This window comes from Hemicordylus capensis, chromosome 6 (genome assembly GCF_027244095.1).
Source record: "Hemicordylus capensis ecotype Gifberg chromosome 6, rHemCap1.1.pri, whole genome shotgun sequence".
Classification (NCBI taxonomy): Eukaryota; Metazoa; Chordata; class Lepidosauria; order Squamata; family Cordylidae; genus Hemicordylus; species Hemicordylus capensis.
Genome location: NC_069662.1, coordinates 68722809 through 68746548, shown reverse-complemented (window position 1 = coordinate 68746548; position 23740 = coordinate 68722809). Strand labels below are relative to the sequence as shown.

Below are 23740 nucleotides of genomic sequence, written 5' to 3'. Positions count from 1 at the left end.
AAGAAAGGGATTAACAAAGAAAAGCACCTGCTCCAGAGAAAACGGGGGAAACCCCCCACAAAGAGCCCAGAAAAAAATGAAAGCAACTGGCAGTGGCTACTGAGCTGAGGAGAGGTCTCTCAACTCAGCCAACAGATTTTAAAGCAGCAGCCAGCCACCAAAAGCAAAAAAGGTGAGGTAAAGTCTGGGTTAGGGAAATGGATGGGCCAGAGAGAGCCCTCATGCCAAAGGGCTTGGGCCCACTGGCCCAGAAGAGAGAGGGGAGAGAGACACAGACACTCACTCACTCACTCACTCGGGGGAGGGGATAAAAGCATAAGAAACACACGGCAGAACAGACACACGGGGGGTGGGAGGTTTAAAGCAGGGGCAGAGAGAAACAGGCAGAAGGGAACAGGGTATTGGTGACAAAAACACAGCAGTGTCTGCCAGGCAGACTCACTACACCAGCACAGCTACAGCAGGCCAGAAGGAAGACCAGTGATTTTGCCAGGCCAGAGGCTTGGCTTTAAATAGGATTTATTATTTATTATTATTATTTATTCAGTTTCTATACCGCCCTTCCAAAAATGGCTCAGGGCGGTTTACACAGAGAAATAACAAATAAACAAGATGGATCCCTGTCCCCACAGGGCTTACAATCTAAAAGAAACCAAAGACAGACACCAGTAACAGTCACTGGAGGTACTGTGCTGGGGGTGGATAGGACCAGTTACTCTCCCCCTGCTAAATAAAGAGAATCACCACGGTAAAAGGTGCCTCTTTGCCCAGTTAGCAGGGGTTATAAAGAAAAGAGAATCACCACGTTAAAAGGTGCCTCTTTGCCAAGTTAGCAGGGGTTGCTAACTTTGAAACTCCCTCTTGGGAGCCCCCACCTTTTCCCTCCCCCCTGGCCAATAGGGTGCCAGTTCTCAAGGAATGGCACAATGCAGAGCCTACCAGAAAGCCAGACTCATCTGGCCAATCAGGGAAGCAAGAGCTCAGCCAATGAAATTAAGCAAAAGTCACACAAAATGGACAACAAGGTCTTAAATGGCCTCTAGAACCTTCGAACCGGCTCGAACAGGCTTGAACCGAACCGGGGCTTGATCGGTTTGAACCCAAACCGGCATTGCCAATGCAGTGCCCTGTTTGGTCTGAGTTTGAGCCTTCGAACTGAACCGATTTTTAAATTTGAACCAGTTAGAATTTGAGCCGGTTTGCACATCCCTGATGTACATGGTTATCCTCACAACAACCTGCGAGTTAGGTTTAGGCTGGGAGAAGAGTGACTGGCTCAGAGTCACCCAACGGTTTCATGACTGAATGGGGATTTGAACTCAGGTCTCCCTGGTCCTAGGTCAATACTATAACCACTACACCATGCAGACTCTTTTATTAGAATGTCAGAAGAGGAGCAGGACATGAATGGAGCAGAAGCAATGACAGAAGCCTTTAAAATTGCAGGGCTGCAAGTCATACCAAGCATGATTTCAGGGGAGTAACAGCAGGTGAGAGGGCATGCCCTCAACTCCTGCCTGTAGGCATCAGTGGCATCTGGTGGGCCACTGTGAAACAGGATGCTGGACTAGATGGCCCTTGGGCCTGATCCAGCAGGGCTGTTCTTATGTTCATTTCATTTACAGACTAGCTTCTTATAGGGCTCGCTTGGTCTTGGTCACACTTCTCCCCTTTTGGTTTCTGTATTATAAGCCATGTCTGGGTGCAGGATATAACACTACAGTGCATACAAAACCTGCACACACACAAACAATCCTGCCATCCACCCCCAAAGCAAAGGGGCTGGGATAGAGAAGCAGTGTTTGTGTTAGTGGGGGAGGGGGAGACTATTTGTCTGAAGGAGTTCTTGCCCCCTTTGGAGCTGACCTTGGATACACCTGTCTAAAAATTGGACAATAAAGAGTCGATATATTAATTTTCAGCACTTTTTAACTTTTTGTACCTGTGACCGTTTTTATCAGATGTCCTTGAAATTAGGCACTTTTGTAGACTCCATCAAGTAGATCACACAAGCAGTTATTAGCTCAACAGCTGTCATATTTATAAGCAATAGAATTTTGAGGCTTATAATGGCAGAAGGTTTTGTTGTTGTTGCTGTTCTTCTTAATAACTAGCATAGCACCCATGGCTATAATGAGCTGTAATTACATACATGTCCATGGAAGTCAATGGGAGTATTACAGTAGGTGAAGCCTATAGCTCTAGTTTGGAAAGCAGTTGAGTCAGAGCTATGGAAGAACTGCATACGAACAGAGTACCGATAAACTAGTTAGTTTACAATTTATCGCTGAGCTCAGAGTTGTAGAAAAACATCTGTTTTCCTCATTAGCCAGTGTGGTGTAGTGGTTAGAGTGCTGGACTAGGGCCGGGGAGACCCGAGTTCAAATCCCCATTCAGCCATGAAACTAGCTGGGTGACTCTGGGCCAGTCACATCTCTCTCAGCCTAACTTGCTTCACAGGGTTGTTGTGAGCAGAAACTTAAGTATGTAGTACACCGCTCGGGGCTCCTTGGAGGAAGAGTGGGATATCAATGTAGTAATAATAATAATAATAATAATAAATAGACAAATCATTATGCTGGTAAACTATAGGGGAGCGCTTTTGTCATCGGCTCATCTCCTTTTCTCTCATTTCCTTTTCTCTCATCTGTTGGTGCCAGTATATGGCATTGTCGTATCTGGTCATACTATACTTCTGTGAACAACTGCCTACATAGAGGACAAGTGGGTACATTGCATGAAAAAGGAGGGAATTATGACAACTTTTAGGTGAGGCCTGTCATTGACTGAGCAAAGTCCTTTTGTGTATACTACACTTACAGGAATGTTCAATAAATGTATGTAACATAAGTTTTTGTTAATATGCTTTCAAAAGGAAAATAAAACAGTTTTAAATTTGTAGGACTTCAATTTCAAATATTCATTTTGTTGAATAATTATCATATAATATACAATAAATTTCCATAGTAGTAAATTTGAATCCGAGAAAGTTCTGTTTCTCTCATATAAATCTGAATGACATAAACAACATGATGTTGATTTGGAATTATTGAGCATTAAATTGTGAGAGCTAGTATGTGCCCCTCCTCCCTTGAATCAGAATTTTGAGCCTTCAAAATTTTGAACCCACTGTGATGTATTAAATAATTTTGTTGTGGATAAAATCTTTCATATTTGAACAGACAGACTCAGATCCCACAATTATTGCAGTGTCTGATGTAGAGGTGTCCAGCAACTCCTCTTATGTGATTAGGCTGCATCAGTTTCAGTTTGTTTCTCCTGAGAATGTGAACAAGCTGCTTGGAATGGTGCAGCCTACCACCTGTTCTCTTGACCTTTGTCCAATATGACTTCTACTGTCTGGCAGGGGGGTTGTTGTAGAAAGTCTGGTAGATATTATAAATGCCTCTCTGAGGGAGAGCAGGTTGCCTCCTTGCCTTAAGGAGTCAATCATTAGACCTCTTCTGAAAAAGCCTGCATTGGATCCCTCAGAGTTAAGCAACTATAGGCTGTCTCCAACCTTCTGTGGCTGGGCAAGGTAATTGAGAGGGTGGTGGCTTCCCCACTCCAGACAGACTTAGAGGAAACTGATTATCTAGACTCATTTCAAACTGGCTTTCGAGTGGGCTATAGGGTGAAGACTGCCTTGATTGTCCTGATGAATGATCTCCAATTAGGAATTGACAGAGAGAGTGTGATTCTGGTCCTTTTGAATCTCTGGGTGGCTTTCAGTACTATCGACCATAATAGCCTTCTGGAGTGTCTGAAGGGGTTGGGAAGCACTGCTTTGAGATGGTTGTCCCTTGGAGACTGTTGCTCTTCAAAATCTGAATTTTTATATGGTGTCCCTTAGAGCTCCATACTGTCTCCAATGTTTTTTAACATCTACATGAAATGGCTGGGAGAGATCATCAGGAGATTTGGTGCAGGGTGTTATCATTATGCTGATGATACTCAAATCTCTTTCTCCATGTCAACAACATTGGGAGGAGGCATAAACTCCCTAAATGCCTGCCTAGAGGCAGCGATAGGCTGGATAAAGGATAACAAATGGAGACTGAATCCAGATAAGATGGAGGTACTTAGTGTGTAGGCTTGGAAGTCAGGAAACTATTTTGATCTGCTGTTTCTGGATGGGGTCACACTTCCCCAGAAGGAACAGGTATGCAGTCTGGGAGTGTTTCTGGATCAAAACCTCTCCCTAGTGTCCCAGGTTGAGGCAGTGGCCAGAGGTGCTTTCTATGAGCTTCTACTGATATGTCTCCACCCTTGTAAGGTCACATAACATGTCAATCAGTGCTTTTCAATGTTTGCAAAAAAGTAATTACTCTGTACAGAAGGAGCAGAGAATCACACTATTACTTCAAATGATTGTTCATGTTAATCTTATTAAATATGCATAGGATTGTAGTCATATTTTGTCTTTTAGCAGTTTTGTCTGTGTTTTCAATTTATTTGATTGTATGTTATTCCTTGAAAGTGCTCACAAAGAGGCAAGACGGTAGGATCTGTAGTTGGTCAATTATAGTTTCCTGTAGTACATTTGAGGCAATTATTTGACTACACCCTGGCTATGCTTGCATCATTCCTTATAATATTGAGCTTAGGGGTCTTGTGCCTATCAGTTTTTTATCGAGATGAGGCCACCCAAAGATAGGGTAGTGGTTTCTGCATATTTGGGGAACTTCCCAGATATGGAAAAAAATAATGCTATTTAAAAATAAAATGGACCCAAAACAGATGGTGAAACTTGAGCATGATTAGTGGCTTCTGGGACCTCTGGGATGTTGAGGGTGTCAGCTGAAAGGAAAGAGAGGAGAGGGGCCTTCCATGATTGGACCTCTGACAGATTAAAGTATCGTAGGGTTGGTGATTAGGGTTGCAGGGGTGAGGAAGTAATGAGGTTTAAAAACAAACCAAAACAATTTTAAAACAAACAAAAATCCTCAGCCCCCATCCTGTACAGGGGGGATTTCAGCAGAGAGAAAAGGAACCTTTCTAACTCTTTAGAAACCTCCCTGCTCTGTGAGACCCAAACAATGGTGTAAGACTCCTGTACTAGGCTGGCTGGAGCCCAGAGTAAGCAGTAAGGGGCTACACTGTAATGTTTTGCTGTGGTTTGTTGCTTGTTTAAGTAGATTTCCATAATACTAAAAACATTTCTACCTAATACCTATGTATGGTCATAGTATTGACAACTAATCTAATCTGTGTTCATGGTTTGGCATGATTCAAAAATATGCAGCTCTGTTGACTGCATCAATTACACACCACTGGCTGTGTGTGCTGCCAAATACAGAAATTAGTCCTCTCTTTCCTGTATTCTACTGCCCTATCTGTCTGAAAGACCCTCTAGTTTTTCTTTCTTCCCACTCAGAGAAGCTGTTCAATACTATCTTGTTTACATTAGTAGATTAGGATTCCCAGTATTTTCATGCCCTCTCTCTGGTCTTGTGGTCGCAAGCATGAATTGTCCCCACTACTAAGCAGGGCCCACCCTGGTTTGCACTTTGCCTCTCTAGATAGGGCTGAGAGAGACCCTTGCCTGTAATCTTGGAGAAGCTGCTGCCAGTCTGTGTAGACAATATTGAGCTAGATGGACCAATGGTCTGACTCATTAGAAGACAGCTTCCTATGTTTTCCCCACCCTGCAATTTACAAGCTGTGTCTTTTGCTTCTAGGATCTGCATAATCTTGATCTGATGATTGGAACAGCTTCAGGAGGTATTGCAGTATACAGAAAACTTATTTGCACAAGCTTCTATCCATGGTAAGTTTATTTTCTAGTTAATGTATGAATAAAGTTTTATAATTGCACTTCTGAAATTAGAAATAGTCAAGGCCCATTTCTGATTTCTCTTTGGGTAGAATTTGGGGGGGAAGGAAGTTATCATCTGAACAGGGTTATAACCTCTACTTAAGCCATAATAAAAAAGTTCTGAAAAACACAAAACCATTTTGGAGAAGTTCCATATATTTGGATCTCTATGGAGTAAATAGGGTTGTTGTTGTTGTTGTTTTTAAATTACTGCCTTGCAAATTTCTAATGTAGAAAAGGAAACAGTTTATATATTTTATTTAATATCACAGAGTGATTTATTATATAAAATTAAGTCCATACTGCATAGTGTCATATTTCAAGGTTTTTTTTCTTCACACGTTTGTTAAGCTGCTGAACTATTACTTTATAGAAGAAATGTTTTGTTATGGAAATGAGATATAGGAGTTAGAAAGAAGGGACACTTCATGAGGTAGGATCAGATGGAAGAGTGAAATAGAAGAAATCCTGGTAAGACAGAACATAGAAGTTGCAATAGTGGGGTTAATTGTGTGCATTCAAATCTTATTACTGAGCAATTTTGCAACAAAAAGGTTTGAGCAGAAAAATTAGGAAAGCAATCAATTTACACAATTCCTGGAAAAGACCCCCAATAGGAATAGGAAGGTGTATGTATATAGTCAACCTGATAGAAAGGAACGTGCCACATCTAAAACCAGGGATGAGCTCAACATTTTGACAGACTGAGGAATGCTGAGAATGATTGAAAATAAATCAAGTGCTGTTTCTTGATGGGCATGTAGTCTAGGCTCACTTGATGGTTATTTCCTACTGGTTTTGGATAAAGCTTGCTATAGCAGAATGTGAATCTTTTCCAGGAATTGTGCAAATTGATTACTATCCTAATTTTTCTGAATTCAAACCTTTTTGTTGCAAAATTGCTCGGAAATAAGACTTGAATGCATACAAATTAACCCCACTATTGCAACTTCTATGTTCTATTTTGACCAGATATGGGAGTAGTTCTATGAATACTTCAGCACTGTTATTGCTTATATGAAAATGGTAATAGGATTTGCATGGGAAAGCCCTTGTGATAGTAGGACCATTTTCTCACTTGATTTATAATATTTGGTGATGATAAAGATTTCCTTTTTTAAATTGTAAAAAGATATATAGTTTCTATAGTTTCTCTTTCTGTTCATCTTACTATTTCAGGTATAACATTTGGCTCTTTTATTGATTGCATTTCATCTGTGCTTAAATGGTAATGGAGCAATTTTTTAAAATGAGACTGATATGCACCCTATGACACGTTGTCTGTCAGTCCAATTGTGTGTGTGTGTTGTCATTTCAGGATGAACATAGTAAAAATTTCTTTTAAGCGAAAGAAATTCTTTATTCAGCAACGGCAGAGACATGTGAGTAGATTTGTGTAGTGTTTTCCCTGAGCTATCCCCACCACCCAACTTATTTATATATTGTTGGAAGATTAATTAAATAATTAATCCTGTTCTCAAAGGCGACTTTTATGATAGGCTGTTCGTTTAATGTTTCTTCTGTAGTGTATCATTGATTTTCTTTTCTTGGGATCCTTTCTAGGTGTGTCTAGTATATTACAGTGGCCTGTTCTTTTCTCTCCATGACTAGTATCTTTTAGGAAGGGGTAATCTGAGTTGGATTTAATCCCCCACCTCTGAGGCCCATTCTTCTCTTAACCAAAGAAAAAGATAGTCACATATAGTTTGGGCCCAGAAGTGCTCGTTAATAAAATGAGTAAAGAATTCCTTTCTTACTTCTGAAGCTAAACAGTGGATATAGCAACCAGCTGAGTTTGCTGAAGTAATCCAGCATAGTGTGTGGTGGGCCAGGTTGGGCAAACTCATTTGATAATCTGAATTGCCCATTATATGCACAAGAAATCCTAGATTAAACTAGGATTTCTAGCACATGTAGAGGAGTGGTTTGGCTTAATTGCTTCCTTGTGCAATTAGGTAAAGACATCTCTATGTGCTGGGAGCAAGGGAAGGATGAGCACATTCATAATGTGTACATGTCCATATTGCATGTGGTGGGCCGGTGTACAAAGTATCTTTTCAACCAGCCCTATGTTTGTTCCATTCCAGCTTTATATCAGGATATTAGATGACGCAAGGGCAAACAGGATTATTTTCTTTAGCCTGGTGGAGAATTGACATTTAATTGCCACATTACAAGTTGGACCAGTAACTAGCAGAACCATGCATATTGAAATCTTTGTAGTTGCTGAAGGATTTTATAAATCATTAGGAGTTAGAGAGATGGAGCACTGTGGAGGATATTCATTACTCCTAAGCTGAAGTGGATAGCTAGTGGCCTACAGACCATTTCTCAAGTCACAAAACTACTTTGAAGTTCTTAACATTTCTAACATCATTCAAGTTTTGTGATTTGCTGTTTTACATAGCCTGCAACAGTAGGACATGAGAGATTGGGGTTATTTATGGCATTAATGTAATTGTAAGCTCTGTTGCATAGGAATGTCATAATGTAATGCAGAATCAGGGCTGTCCTTAGGCCAGGATGACCAGTGAGATCGCTGCCCAGCATTCCTGCAGGCCCCGCACCTGCCTCCCTGCCCTGCAGGCAGCGCAGGCTCTTGAGATGCCTCCTCTGTGCCCCGCACCCTGGCAGCATGGGACTGGTCAATATCAGGAGGCTTGCCTGCCACTGAAAGGCTCCCTGTATTCTGGGGCAGGCTGCAGGCTACACCTCCCCCACCTGACTATCAGCTGTTTGGTTGGTGGGTGGGTGGGATTTCCAGCGGCCTCTCTGTCAGCCTCCCTGAAGCTCTCCAGTGTGGGCTGGCAGGGCCTACAGGCAGCAGAGAAAAAAAGAGGCAGAGTGGCCAGCATTGGCTGCCCAACAGAGTACTGTACACAACCTCTGCACTGCCCTGAGCCTGTGCCTTCCTCCTCCTCTGAGCGAGCAATGGATGGTATGGGATCTCCCTTTTGTTATTTTTCTCCTCCCCCCCACCTATATTCCTGGAATGGCTTGTTACTGGGCTTTGCTATTTGGCACAGATGTAGGGTGGTGGTGGGGCTCTGTAAATTTAATTTGAAATGGATTGGACAATCTCTGTGTTCATGATTTTTTGAACTTTTTCTAAAAACATCCAAAGAAGTCCTACTTCAGAAGTTATATTATATGTACTAAGACAGTGGGGAAATGACTTGCCTAGCAAATAAGGTTGCTGGTTTGTTTCCCAGAATATGGAAAACACGTATATCGGGCAGTAGCAATATAGGAAGGTGCTGAAAGGCATCGTCTCACACTGCATGGGAGGAGGCAATGGTAAACCCCTCCTGTATTCTACCAAAGAAAACCACATAGCTCTGTGGTCTCCAGGAGTCGACACCGACTTGAGGGCACAACTTTATTAAGACATAATATTGAGGCATTAGGATGTTAAAATATTGAAAATACTAAACAGCTTAAGCTATGGCACTAAACCAAGCCCTTAACTAACCCTAAATAATGTATTATATATATCAAATTAGAGTCTGTTGGCAGTCAACTCATGACGTATTTTACATGCTGCAGCACAATGCCTAGCAACGTTATACGTAATGGGAGGGTTCCATTCAGAGAACAATAGAGAAACATAAAATTGATCAGCTTGTCCTGGCAACTTAATTAGAATTGGGGAAATAAAAACATTACGAATATCCCTTTAGAACAGGAGGTGCACCGTTGTTTCTACTGCCCCCGAAGCACCGGGGCACAAACGTTCTTGAAGAGGAATTTCCCTGTATCTTCCATCCGGTACTGCTGAGGGCAGTGGCCCAATATAAGTTTTAGAATATTTGCAATAATTGCTATAGAGATGCCATTTCCCCCCCTGTTGCAAACAAATGGTAGTATGAGGCCACCTTGCAGAAAAAGCTGGAACTGTCATGTTTTGCTGGTCGAATGACCGTAACAATAAAGATTTGATTTTTGGAACTGTCATGTGAAATTCATAATACACCTTGTTTGAATCTACCCTACGTTCTGTCAATTTAGAAACCGACTATGCATACTTTTACTGTGGTCTCTATGCAATCACATATAGGATCTTTCTGTTCAGGACAGTATATCTAAATCTTCTACAACTTAGGAGAGTGGTATAGCCCTTGCCCTAAAGGGGGGGACCTTCTGCCCTACACATGTCTTGAGAGTGGGAAGAATACATACTCACTTTTCTTGATTGCTGTCATCTCAGCAACATGCTAGGAACTTCTCTTCTACAGCGTTGAAAATACTACAGCAACAAAACTCACCTCAGCTTTCATAGATGTTAATTTCACTTGATCTTAAGATTATATATTGCCTTGCTATTGTTATATGGTACATATAACAGCTTCTTCAAAAAGTGCAGAGGTTGGTACAGAAAACATCTCATAAGTGTCAGAACTGTTTCTGAGGACTAGAGAACTCTACAGTGTAAGGGGCTTCACGCTGGGCTGTTGCTGGGTGGATAATTGCAGAGCTCACACTCATTCTGGTAGGTTATCCCGTTGTTACCACAAATAGGATTGAAGTACGAAATGCAGATGGGTTGGAGGAAATAGTGAACACAAACAGGAAGTGTTCACATCCACTACAAACCACTACCCCCATGCAGAAGCAAGAAATGTATTTTAAAGGGATGATGTTTTTGATCTGTCACTATGAGGAAACTTTTCCTGGGTCTGAAATTATGTTGAAATTATTATCTTATGTTGATAATAATAATAATACTATTTCTTGGTTACACAGTCAGACAGGTGTTATTGACTGGTTTGTTTTATCCAGACATCGGGTCCTTCCCAAGGACCTGGGATGCCAGAATTTTATTGTCAATTGTTATAGATATCGTTGCAGAATATAGGCTATTCCCAGTAAAGCTGCTTTTTGTAACTGGCTGATGGTGATTTCTGTAGCCCCTATAGTGTTGAGGTGCTCTTCAAGGTCTTTTGGAACTGCACCCAGGGCGCCAATTACCACTGGGATTATTTTGGTCTTTTTCTGCCACAGCCTTTCAATTTCCATTTGTAGATCTTTGTATTTGGTGATTTTTTCTATTTCTTTTTCTTCTATTCTGCTATCCCCTGGTAGCTTGTATTTTTTGCAGATGTTCCAGTGCTGATCATTTTTTTGCAGATCATCCCTGCTACCTTGTCATGCCTTTGTTTGTAGTCAGTCTGTGCGATCTTTTTACAACAGCTGATTAGGTGGTCCACTGTTTCATCTGCTACTTTACAAAGGTGGCACTTGCTGCTTGTTGTGGATTTCCAAGTCCTCTTGGAAAATGCCTCTTCTAATGCTTACCTGTCCAAGTGTCTCGCCATTGATTGTTAACTGTGTACTCCACATGCTCATTGATATAGCAATGGAGTTTGGACTAGACAAGTGTGCTGCATTAATAATGAACAGAGGGAAAATAAGAAAAACAGAAGGAATAGAACTGCCCAATGGAAGCAAGATCAAGAACCTGGAAGAGAAAGAACCTTACAAATACTTGGGCATTCTCCAGGCTGATAACATCACACACACTGAAGTTAAAAGAAAAAATGGAAGTGAATACATCAGGAGAGTTAGAAAAATCCTCAAGTCCAAACTCAATGGCGGGAACACCATACAAGCCATAAACACCTGGGCTATACCTGTTATCAGATACACTGCAGGAATAATAGACTGGACCCAGGCAGAGCTAGAGATGCTAGATGGTAAGACCAGGAAAATCATGACCATCAATCATGCTCTGCACCCCCACAGTGATGTAGATAGGCTCTACCTCCCTCGCAGCTCAGGTGGAAGAGGAATGCTGCAAGTCCATCAAACAGTAGAGGAGGAGAAAAGGGGCCTTGAAGAAAATATCAAGGACAGTGAAGAAGATGCACTTCAAATGGTCAATAATTCAAAACTATTCAACACCAATGAAACAAAGCAGGACTACAAGAAAGAACAAGTCAAGAACCGAGCAGAAAAATGGAAAAAATAAGCCCCTGCATGGTCAGTATTAGCACAATATAAGTGGAAGATCAGACATCACCAAGACCTGGCAATGGCTTAAGAATGGCAACTTGAAGAAAGAAACAGAGGGTTTAATACTGGCTGCACGAGAACAGGCACTAAGAACAAATGCAATAAGAGCAAAAGTCGAAAAATCCACCACAAACAGCAAGTGCCACCTTTGTAAAGAAGCAGATGAAACCGTGGACCACCTAATCAGCTGTTGTAAAAAGATCGCACAGACTGACTACAAACAAAGGCATGACAAGGTAGCAGGGATGATCCACTGGGACATCTGCAAAAAATACAAGCTACCTGTAGCCAAACATTGGTGGGACCATAAAATTGAAAAAGTTGAAGAAAATGAAGATGTAAAAATATTATGGGACTTCCGACTACAGACAGACAAACATTTGCCACACAATACACCAGATATAACTGTAGTTGAGAAGAAAGAAAAACAAGTCAAAATAATCGACATAGCAATACCAGGGGATAGCAGAATAGAAGAAAAAGAAATAGAAAAAATCACCAAATACAAAGATCTACAAATGGAAATTGAAAGGCTGTGGCAGAAAAAGACCAAAATAATCCCAGTGGTCATTGGCGCCCTGGGTGCAGTTCCAAAAGACCTTGAAGAGCACCTCAACACCATAGGGGCCACAGAAATCACCATCAGCCAATTACAAAAAGCAGCTTTACTGGAAACACCTATATTCTGCGACGATATCTATAACAATTGACAATAAAATTCTGGCATCCCAGGTCCTTGAGAAGGACTCGATGTCTGGATAAAACAAACCAGTCAATAACACCTGTCTGACTGTGTAAACAAGAAATAATTATTAGTATTATTATTAAGAACATAAGAACAGCCCTGCTGGATCAGGCCCAAGGCCCATGTAGTCCAGCATCCTGTTTCACACAGTGGTCCACCAGATGCCACTGGAAGCCTACAGGCAGGAGTTGAGGGTATGTCCTCTCTCCTGCTGTTACTTCCCTGCAACTGTTACTCTGAGGCATCCTGCCTTTGAGGCTGGAGGTGGCCTATAGCCCTCCGACTAGTAGCCGTTGATAGATCTCTCCTCCAGGAAGTTATCCAGACCCCTATTAAAGCCATCCAGGTTGTTGGCTGTCACCACATCTTCTGGCAGAGAATTCCACAAGTTGATTATGTGTTGTGTGAAAAATTACTTCCGTTTGCTGGTCATAAATTTCTTGGCAATCAATTTCATGGGATAATCGCTAGTGTTATGTGAGAGGGAGAAAGATTTCTCTCTATCCATTTTCTCCACACTATGCATGATTTTATAGACCTCTATCATGTCTCCCCTCAGTCATCTTATTAATTATTATTGTTGTTGTTATTAGCTATTGGCATTAGCTATTGACATTCAATATATCCTCCCAAAGAAATTATCCAAAGGGCATGATAGTCGAAATGGCATTGCGAGAAGATCCACTCTGAAGCAGCTGATGTGGTTTACAGAGGAAGATTAAAAATTGCCATTTTAAAAATTTAGTAATCCTCTTTCAAATGATGTTTCATATGCTTAGAAATAAGCGTTTGATCAAAATAACTTAGGTGCATCTTTTTCTTGTTACAGAATGAATCCAGGGAACACATAGTTGCCTTCAATATGTTGAACTACCGAGTGTGCAAGAACCTATGGAAATCTTGTGTAGAGCTTCACACATTTTTCCAGGCAAAGAAGATGCTACCTCATGAAAAGAAATTACTTTCCTATTATTGGACCATGGGTTCTAGAACCCAAACCAAGTGAGTATGCACTTCTGCCTTTGTCAGGGATCTTCTGCCTCTGTCATGAACTTTTTTGGTTTGTTCAGATAACAGAGTGTTAAGCTTATGATTTAATTTGCAGCAGAAGCCTGGAAATAGTTCTAGATGTACTGGGGGAAGAGGTGGATCCTAGAGATTTTTTTTAAAAAATAGCTGTAAATGTCTGTCAGCTGTGCGACATAGCAAGGACCAACATTGACTGACACCCCTGCAGGTCTGACTTTGCAAGGATTTTAAATACTTGTAAAGCAATCCCAACAGTCAGACGAAGTATTTTTGACATGTATCATTTGAGGCAGGCAGTTTAATGCAACTTAGTGATTCCCCATTAGCTTTACCTTCCTGGCTGACCAATGTGTGGACTTGGAGATGCCAGAACAGGACAGAAATGAAAGATTATGTTATGAGCATTACTGAAAAGAAGAGCAGTCAGCTTATGAATGCTTCAATGTTGCCATGGTTCTCCAGCTTCCATCAGTATATCAAATTGGGGATAAAGGGACAAAAATTGTGATTTTTCAATTGGATTTGATGATGCTACTACATCCACATCATAATTTTATGGAGAATAGTCTTTTTCCTGCTCATAAAAAGGAATTGTTGCTAATTGGGCCCTTTGAGGGTAGTATATAGTTAGCTGTTGTTATTCTGTGATTCAGACCATTGTATATTTGGTATCTGTTTCAGTAATATGGTTTCATGATCCCAATGTTTAAAAGTGGTTGGGATAATCTACCCATTTTACTGAAACTGATGGCAAATATAAACTAGTTGAATCCCCCCCCCCACTACCCTTAAGCAGAGGTAAGATTTCAATCCTCCTTTATGCAGATGACATGGTCCTCTTATCTTCCATTCAAATTTTATTGCATAGATTGCATCAGAACCCAATAAGAGACAGGACACACATGATGGATTGAAAATAGGGCCACACTTGATTAAACTATGTATAGAAAATCTTCAGTAAGGGAACATTTCTAACTACTTAACTTGAGTATGGCCAGCTCCTCCCCACAAGAGATAAAGCCCCTTCAAGAAAGCTATTATCCCACTGCTGAATGAATCAGCCGGACTTGGAGGTTGCCAGCAGTCATCCAGTCTCTCGCTTCCTCCTCACACAGTATTCTGTGTGGAGTGAGGGTTGCCTGAGCTGCCACCCCTGAGCCACAAAGCTCTGAGTAAGTGAGCCAAGCAGTTCCCTAAAGGGGGTCCATTCCCAGCCAACCCAAGCCCTGAAGTTGTAACATGAAATCCCCTTTCACCATAATGGCACCTCAAGCTGAACAAAGCAAAAGTACCTTCCTGAAGCCTGCACTCATCCGCCACATAAAGAGAGCAAACCTCAGTTTAGTCACGTTTACCCCACCTAGAATGAATAGCCTCATGCAAAATTGTTTCCTTTGTCAGATGGGTACATGCCACCTTCCTTGTAAAGATGAGAGCAACCGTCTTTAATGTCTGGGTGTGAAGCAACAATGCCACCAAATGTGAGAACAGCCCTCCCAACATCTCAGTTCACTTTCTTTCACATCCTGAAGAAGTGCTGTGGGTCACCCTCCAAGACTGTTGTGTTAGCAAATTAGACCACACGAAGAGCAAACCAGGGCAGTACTCTGTCAGTGCTCTACACAGTCTTCAACTGCCTGTAATATAAATGTCTTGCCTTTCAGCAAGCCCAATCGTTACCGCTGAGATGGGTAAAATCTTGAAGAGGCTGGTGAGCCCTGACATATTCACTCAGTGACAGAAGGCAGCACCATAACATTCCTCATCAGCTGAGCTACTCAACCTCTGCTAGGTCACCACAACCCATTTGGTACAATAACTGGCAAAAAGTGTTCAGTGACTGTCCCAAAAGATAAAATTGGCTGCAAATAAGTACTCAATCAGGCTGGGCTGGCCCCATCATATCCATATAGAAAGAAAATGTTACCTATGCACAGCATAATAGGATCAGTCCTAATCCTGAGGATGAAAATCACACACGTAGCTCCAGTATGCAACTGAATGCTATTGCCCAGTTCATTGACTGCAATCAGGAGACAGGCCAGCAACCGCTGCTGTAGATGCTACACCTATTCTGCACCAAAGTCATGAGGCTGAAGACCCTCTTTATTCAAAGCAAGCTTAATAGTGGTCCAAAATTGGAACTTGGCAGAGTATTGGAATGACAAAATAGAGGGTCAGGATAATGTTCCCACGCCTGCAAATATGTAGCAAGGCCTGCGTATGGGGCATATGGAAGAAGATGACCTACTTGCTAGGTGTACATAAAGTCCCCCTATGCCTCTGATCAGTCTTGGATCTCCTGATGCAATTGGTGACCTTGTCAACCTGGAACTGTATATCATACCTCTGCAAGGCACAACTCAAAGAGTCAAACCTTGAAGAAACTAGCAACTCACTGATTCAAAGAGCCCCAAAGAAGGCCACCATGGCTGCTGCCTTGAGCAATAAAACTTCAAATGTGGAAAAGCAAAGCAAATTAAAGTGCAACAAGTTTCTGTCAAGTAATGGTGGTGAAAAGGAGGAGTGTGTGTCCAGTGGAGGCAGATGCGCTGAGAACCAATCCTCCAACATTTCCACCCTGAAATCAGTTTGTTATCATACCTTCCCAACCCCACCCCTGCACGGGTGGGCTGTTTTTGCCTGAAACATCAGAGCTGCAAACTGCCCCGTATACATTGTGGTTCCAAGCCTTTATGATGTGGTACACAAAACTGCAACAAATACTCCACGGGTATGGACCTTGGCTCCTCCATTGAAGAAGATAACTGGAACCGGCTGAACTTGCTTTAAAAGGATGGTTCTTCGACAAGGTCTCTGTCTTCTACACATATGTGCTATGTGCCTGTGCAGAGACCTCATCGGAATCTAACAAGCTCGATTTCTCCTGCTTTGGGCGGGAACCCCACCCCTAGCCGCTATATGCGGCTGCGCCACTCCTCATCCCCTCAGTCTTTTTTTGTCCACGCTTCAGCAAACATCATGGAGTCTTCAGCTCGGCAACGAGTAGGATCAGGCTATCCCTTGTTGGTTTTTTCTGCTGTTCTTCTCCTTTCCTGATTTCTTCTTTATTTACTTTTTGTGTCGTTGCATTTTTTTCTTTGGTGTTTTATTTTTTAAATGGTTTTCCCTTTCTCGGAGCTCTGGTCCTGGCTGGGATGGAGCGTGGTAGCCTGCCGGCCTTCGGCGTGTGTGCTGGGCACAAAGAACTTTAAGAAGTGTTTCTGCGGCAGATCAAAGATCCCTTCCCCCGATACGCACACCGAGTGCCTCTTGTGCTTTGGGGAATCCCACATTGTCGAGACCTGTCTGCACTACCAGAAGTTTACAAAACAGGCTTGCAGAAATAGGGCTTCTCGCTTGTGCGCAGCCCTATGGAATCTGGCTCTCTGTTTTTCAGAAGCCTTGTCTTTGAGACAGTCATTTGAAAACGGCTGCATCGATACCGTCGGACCATGCAGCGTCTGCTACCGTGGAGACCAAAGATCAGACCCCGGTACCGGTATCGACACCCTCGAACTCTCGGCCTTCGATGAATTTGAGTGAAAGCAGCCGGAGGAGCTCCCTTCGTATCAGCCCCCTACGGTATCGAAGGCCACCCTGAATTCGTCGAGATCGGCGTCGAAGGTCAAGAAAAAGAAGCTTAAATTACATAGACAACTGCTGGCTGGTCAGCATCTGTCTCCGATTCCCAAAAAGAAGAAATCAAAAGTCTTCTCGGTATCGGAAGCTCCAGCACCTAAGAAGTCTAAGACAACCTCCGATCGTCCAGCACATAAATCATTGGTATCGACGTGCCCTGATTCGCCTGTAGCAGCTGAGTCTTTCAAAGCGGTCATGATGGAGGAGCCGGCATATGCTTCCTCTGAGGTAGAAGCCTATTCTCCACCCAAGCTTGCTGAAGGTGCTTCATGGTTGCCTAGACAGAGATCGCCCCCTTGACAGCATCAGGAAGAGCGCTTCTCAATTTATAGGCAGGATCTTTCCTGGGATCATAAGGATCAGTATCGTACACTGGAGTATCATTCCCCCCTATTAGAAGCTGAGCCTTCCTATGGTGCTTGGCGCCGAGACTCTGGTTCCTATGACAGATACCAGCCGGAATATAGACCGGACTACTTGGTCTATGCCCGGCCCCGTTATGGGACCCGCTATCCAGAAGAGCCTGGGTACAGACAACCCACGGTAATGAGGGCTTGGCGTGAGCTCCCCCACATTCTAAAGGGTGACCACGTTCCTGCTCGCTGCATCGTTCCCCACGGGATTGAGCTGACCGTGGTGAGGTGCTGCCTTCGATACCAGTGCTACATCAAGAGATTATACCAACCCGGGTGTTGCCGTCAGATCCCCCAGCTTTGGTACCAGACAATCCTATTGACATACTGGGCTCCCCTTCGGGTTTGATGCCCGCAACTCAGGACCTGTCGGTCCCTCTAGACCCTGCGTCTGACAGCAATGATAGCTCTCAGGACTCTGAAGTTGTGTCCCTGGGGCCGTCCCTACTCGATATCCAATCGGATTCTAAGCCGGTCTCCCCATCGGAGGATCTTAAGCTGTACACGGCCTTTGTGGCCCGTATGGCTTCGGTCTTGGGGGTGAACCTGGGTAACCAGCAGAAAGGTGAGCTGGATCCCTTGTTTATTTTGATTGACTCAGAGGCCAAGGTGCCTTGCCTTGCCTTACTAAAAGTTGTGAAAGCCCACTGGAAGAAACCTAATACTCTCTCTCAACCAAATAGGCATCTAGGGAACTTCTACAGAGTGAAGTTCCAGGATGACACGGCCTTTTGCAAAAGCCACCCCACTCAGAACTCTAGCGTCGTGGAAGCGTCCTTACAGAGGACCAGGGGTCATAGCCAGTTGACAGTGAGCGATAAAAAAGGCAAAAAATTGGACTTCTTCGGGAGAAGACTTTATTCGGCTGCAGCCTTACACTTGCGTGTGACCAATTATCATGCTATAATGCCTGATATAACCATTTTTTGTGGGGAAAAGTGGACCCTTTCCTGGATCTCCTCCCGCAGGACAAGAGGGATTCTGCAGAGGCTTTTTTCAAGGAAGCTATTCAAGTGTCTAAGCAGTAACTTTATTCTTCCTGACATTCAGCGGAGCATGCTGCTAAAGTGATGGCCACATTTGTGGCGCTCAGATGCCATGCTTGGCTTCGATTATCTGGCCTGCACTATGAGACCCGTGCCAGGGTGGAGGACCTGCCCTTTGAGGGCTCTAGCCTCTTCTCTGAACAAACGGATGACACGCTCCAGAAAGTCCAGAAGCTGAGGAGCAGTGCATGTTCGATGTCATATACTTTGCCGACTTTGAAGCCTCAGAAAACTGTCTGGTGGTCGCCTCATCAGGCGCAGAGGGCCCCAGCCCAACATCAGTCGCCTTCAGAAGAGTCCTTTTTGGGCAACAAGTTTCCACTCAGATACAAGTCGGGAGGCCAGCTCAATAAGCTGGCTTTCCAGAAACAGCGTCTGAGTGTTCCCCAAAAGAAACAATTACTCGGGGCACTTCAGGACTTACCCGGCCCCATTCGCGGTGAGTTGAGACAAAATGACTACAGACCAGTGGGTCCTTACAATTATCTGTTTGTGCTACACCTGGAGTTTTGTGGATCACGACTGGTATCTGGGATTGTGCTGACTCCCCGCACCTGGAGGTTGCTGCTTTCCTGGAAAAGGACATGATTGACAGCCCTGACAGCCCCGGGTTCTACTTCCGGTACTTTCTTGTGCCAAATCCGGATGGCGGTCAGCACTCTATATTAGACCTCAGGGCTCTAAGCAAGCATTTGGCATACAAACGGTTCTGAATGCTCTCGGTACCAACCATTATGTCTGTTCTGGACAGAAACAAGTGGATGGTCTCACTGGACCTCAAGGATGTGTACTATCATGTTTCAGGTCTCCTGCGACATCGGCGCTTCCTGAGGTTCCAGATAGGGGAAATCCCCTATCAATTCAAGGTCTTGCCCTTTGGTGTCACCACCACACCAAGGGTCTTTACGAAGTGCTTTGCCCCAGTGATGGCGTTCCTGCAGGAGCGAGATATACAGGTGCTGCGGTATCTGGATGATTGGCTGGTCATGGCAAGCACCAGATGGGCAGTTCTGGATGCCCTCAGGGTCGTGATCGATACCTTGGAGGAGCTGGGTTTCCAGATAAACTTCAAAAAATCTCAGCTGGGACCCACCCAGTGAATTCAGTTCATTACGCTGATATTCGACACATCTTTGGAGAAGCTCTTCCTCCCAGTGGGCCGCATAGTGACTCTCCAGAGACTAGCGGCTGCTTTCCTGGCCGGGGGCCCACAGACCATGCGTTCCATACAACGCCTGTTGGGCCACAAGGGGTTGAGCACATACGTTCTACCTCAAGCACATCTTCAGATGCACGTCATTCAATGGTGGTTTTTGGATGTGTTTGATCCCCTTCGGGATCCAGGTCATCTACAGCAGGTACGGGTGTTGGCGCAGTGGTGGACCGACTTTCAGCACCTGAGTGTGGGCACTCCTTTCCAGGCACCTCCAGTCAGCCGGGTGTCACGACAGATGCATTGGAGCATGGTTGGGGGCCCCACTTGGATGGGCTTTGTCTGAGAGGTCATTGGTCCCGTGCAAAGCAGACTCGGCACATCAATTATCTGGAGCTGTTGGCCATTTTCAACACTCTCAAAGGCTTCCTGCCCCTGCTGGGGGGTCGTTCAGTGCTGATACAGACAGACAACAGGACGGCAAAGGCCTATATCAATCGCCAGGGTGGCACATCCTCGAAAAGCCTTCTGTTTCTGGCGCTGGACCTGTGGCATTGGTGCCTGGTACACAAGGTACACCTCAGGTGGTCCATATCAGAAGTGTCCTAAATGTTCAGGTGGACACTCTGAGCAGGGTGACTGTGTTCTCCCACGAGTTGAAGCTGCATCGTGGTGTTCTGCAGGACATATTTGTGGATTGTGGGGTTCCAACTCTGGACCTGTTTGCCTCCCTGGACAATGCACAATGTGCCTTCTATTGCTCCAGAGGAGGAGGGGGGCGAGGGTTCTCTGGGAGATGCCTTCGTCCTATCCTGGACAGGGCCTCTTCTATATGTGTTTCCTCCGTTACCTCTCATTCTGAGGCACTTACGCAAACCGAAGGTGGATCAGGCCAGGGCGAACCTGATAGCCCCGTGGTGGCCCAGGAGGCCTTGGTTTCCAACCCTGAAGCACTTGGCATTGGACTGCAAGCATCTACCTGTCCTGCCGGACCTGTTGTCCCTAGAACAGGACTAAGTGCTGCACTCGGATGTTCGGTCCCTCCACTTGACTGCATGGCGGGTCCTGCCGACTTCCCCTTGACGCTGAAGGAGGTGTTGGTGGCTGCTCGGAAGCAGTCCACGCAGAAGTCCTATGACCATAAATGGACTCGTTTCATGTCCTTTGCTGCTCTGCATGGGTTTGATGCCTTTAATCCTTCTGTACAGGATATTTGTAATTATCTCTTGTCCCTTGAGAAGTTTGGTTTAAAACATTCACCCCTTAAGGTGTATTTGATGGCCATTGTGACTTGTTCCCCATCGGACCGGACTTCTTGGTTTAAAGTTCCGGTAGTTAAAGGTTTTCTGAAGGGTTTGACACAAATGTTCCTGGACGATCCAGTCATGTCGCTGGCCTGGGACTTGTCTATGGTGTTGGCTGGTCTTTTATGGCCACCCTTTGAGCCTTTGGCTTCTATTGACCCACATCTCTTGACCTGGAAGATCGCCTTTTTGGTGGCCATTACCTCTCCCAGGAGGGTAAGTGAGTTGAGGGCCCTGAGGGTTGACTAACCGTACCCGCAGTTCCATGAAGACAAGGTTGTACTCAGGAGGGATGTCAAGTTCCTAACAAAGGCAATGTCCATGTTTCACTGCTTTACCCATGTTCTTCCCTAATCCTTCATAAGATGCGGAGAGACGGCTTCACCATTTGGATGTTCAAAAGGCCTTGTCCTTTTATGTTCAGAGGTCTGCTAAGTGGAGGAAATCTCCCTCCTTGTTTCTTTTATACAGTGGGCCGCATAAAGGGCTCCAGGTCTCGGTCCAATCCTTGTCCAGATGGATAGTCTCCACTGTTGAACTCTGCTATCATTTGGCCCATAAGCAGTTGCCTGCTACTGTGAAGGCATACCCTGTTAGGTCCGTGGCAGCCTCTGTGGCTTTTGACTGTGCGGTCCCGTTGGACACTATATGTCAGGCAGCTACTTGGGCTTCCCCTTATTCATTTATTCAACATTATGCTATTGATATTAGAGCACATAATGATGCTGTATTTGGCAGGAGTGTCATGCAATCTATTTTCAGTTGAATTCACTTGTCCTGAAATAAATTCTTTTTTACATGTTGCCTCTGTTTTCTTCTCTTCGGGTGCCCATATGTGTAGGAGACAGAGATCATGTCAAAGAACTACAGGTTACTCACCTGTAATGTTGGTTCTTCTAGTGGTCATCTGTACTTCTACATGCCCTTCTGTCCTCCTTGCGGGGTTCTCTGAAGCTGGACTCTGCAACTGAGGGGATGAGGAGTAGTGCAGCCACATACAGTGGCTGGTGGGTGCGGTTCCCGCCCAAAGCAGGAGAAATCAAGCTTGTTAAATTCCAATGAGGTCTCTGTGCAGGCGCATAACCCATATGTGTAGAAGTACAGGTAACCACTAGAAGAACCAACATTACAGGTGAGTAACTTGTAGATATTGAGATCTGGTGTTGGAAGCAAGTGAGTGTCGTATATCCTGCTCTACCTCAAGCCTGCACATGCAAACTAGTAGAAGATAAGCCTGCACTCAGGCTGTAGGAGCCAAAGACTGAAAACACTCCACCTGTGTCCAAGTCAGTGCATCAGCTATGCTGTTCTCTAGGCCAGGAACATGGTGTGCCAAAAACAGAGTATGCCTTTGCAGGTACAAAGACCAAGAACAAAGAGCAAGGAAAAGTGTCAGTGCATGAAGGGCAAGTTGTAAGCAAGCCAATTTGTGACATTGCACAACATCATTACTGATCATGTGGCACATCTGTTAAGGTATCAAAAGTAGTGCAACATTAAGATGTGGACCAAGTTCATAGCACGAGGACTTCTAGAAGTCCTGGATTTAATAAGCCTGAACTGCAGCCATCTTGTCACACCAGAAGTGCACTGTCATATTCACAAAATGCTCAACCCAGATGTGCACTGCAACCACAATTGGGGAATATTCCAGAAAAGTCAGATCATGGTTAACACCCTAAGCAAATCATTCCTCTGGCCAAGGCCGAGGAAGAGCCCAAATGTATGAGTGCCCAAGGTATCAGAATATACTCACATCTCAGTTCCAGAAGAAGCTTGGATTTCCAGAATGAAATATCATTAATCAGCCAGGAAATCCAGTCACATTTCAATATCTTCCTTATCATTTATAATCCCTTAATGGGACATCTTTGGTGCCAGACACTCCATCCTCCACATCTTGATTTGAGCCTCAAAGACCAAAGAAAAGTGCAGGTGCATGGAGGGCAAATTGTAAGCAAGCTCATTTGTGATATTGCACAACATCAGTTCTTATCATGTGGCACATCTGTTAAGGTTTCAGCCTTAGGTTTCAGCTTCCTTTGTGCAACCTTTGTGGAGCTTGAGGCAGAACAAGAGAGCCTTAACTCTGGTTTTAAACCAGCATGTGTTTTGGTTTTTTAACCATTTTATAATGAATATATTATACAGCTGCAGCAGCAATGGAAACAGAGGTGAGGAGACTATTGGTTGCCCTTCCTCCTTGCCCTGCACCCCTCTGAATGCCTACTTACTAGTCATACTGATCTAACTCTGTAGTTACACTTTGGAAAGTGTCCAGATGAAGAGTGGGGGCTGCTCACAGCCTCCCCACCTGGTAGATTTTAAAGAGGGTACAGGGCAAGTGCCTCTTCCAAAGATGGAAAGGTTGGATTTGACTCCTGCAGTCTTTGAAAGGGGCATAGTATTTATTTATTATTATACTTATTTAATAACTTGATATACCACCTCATACAAAAAGGTCCCTGGGCGGTTCACAATATAAAGTATGAAGAGAAGAGGTTGCCAGCAGCTGCTGATGCTCACCATGAGCCCCTTTCAGCAGTTGAAAGCTCCCAATATAACCTTTGCATGCTTT

General features: G+C 44.0%; 1 protein-coding gene across 11 annotated transcripts in view; it reads left to right on the top strand.

The window, feature by feature from the left end:
- The window catches only part of PTPN3 (protein tyrosine phosphatase non-receptor type 3), a 188594-nt gene that overhangs the window by 92134 nt on the left and 72720 nt on the right, over window positions 1-23740 (top strand). For all 11 annotated transcript variants that reach the window (XM_053265901.1, XM_053265895.1, XM_053265893.1 and 8 more), the window contains 3 exons: window positions 5682-5770; window positions 7137-7200; window positions 13405-13577. In XM_053265901.1, the coding sequence (XP_053121876.1) occupies window positions 5682-5770; window positions 7137-7200; window positions 13405-13577 (326 nt within the window). The remainder of the gene's footprint in view (window positions 1-5681; window positions 5771-7136; window positions 7201-13404; window positions 13578-23740) is intronic.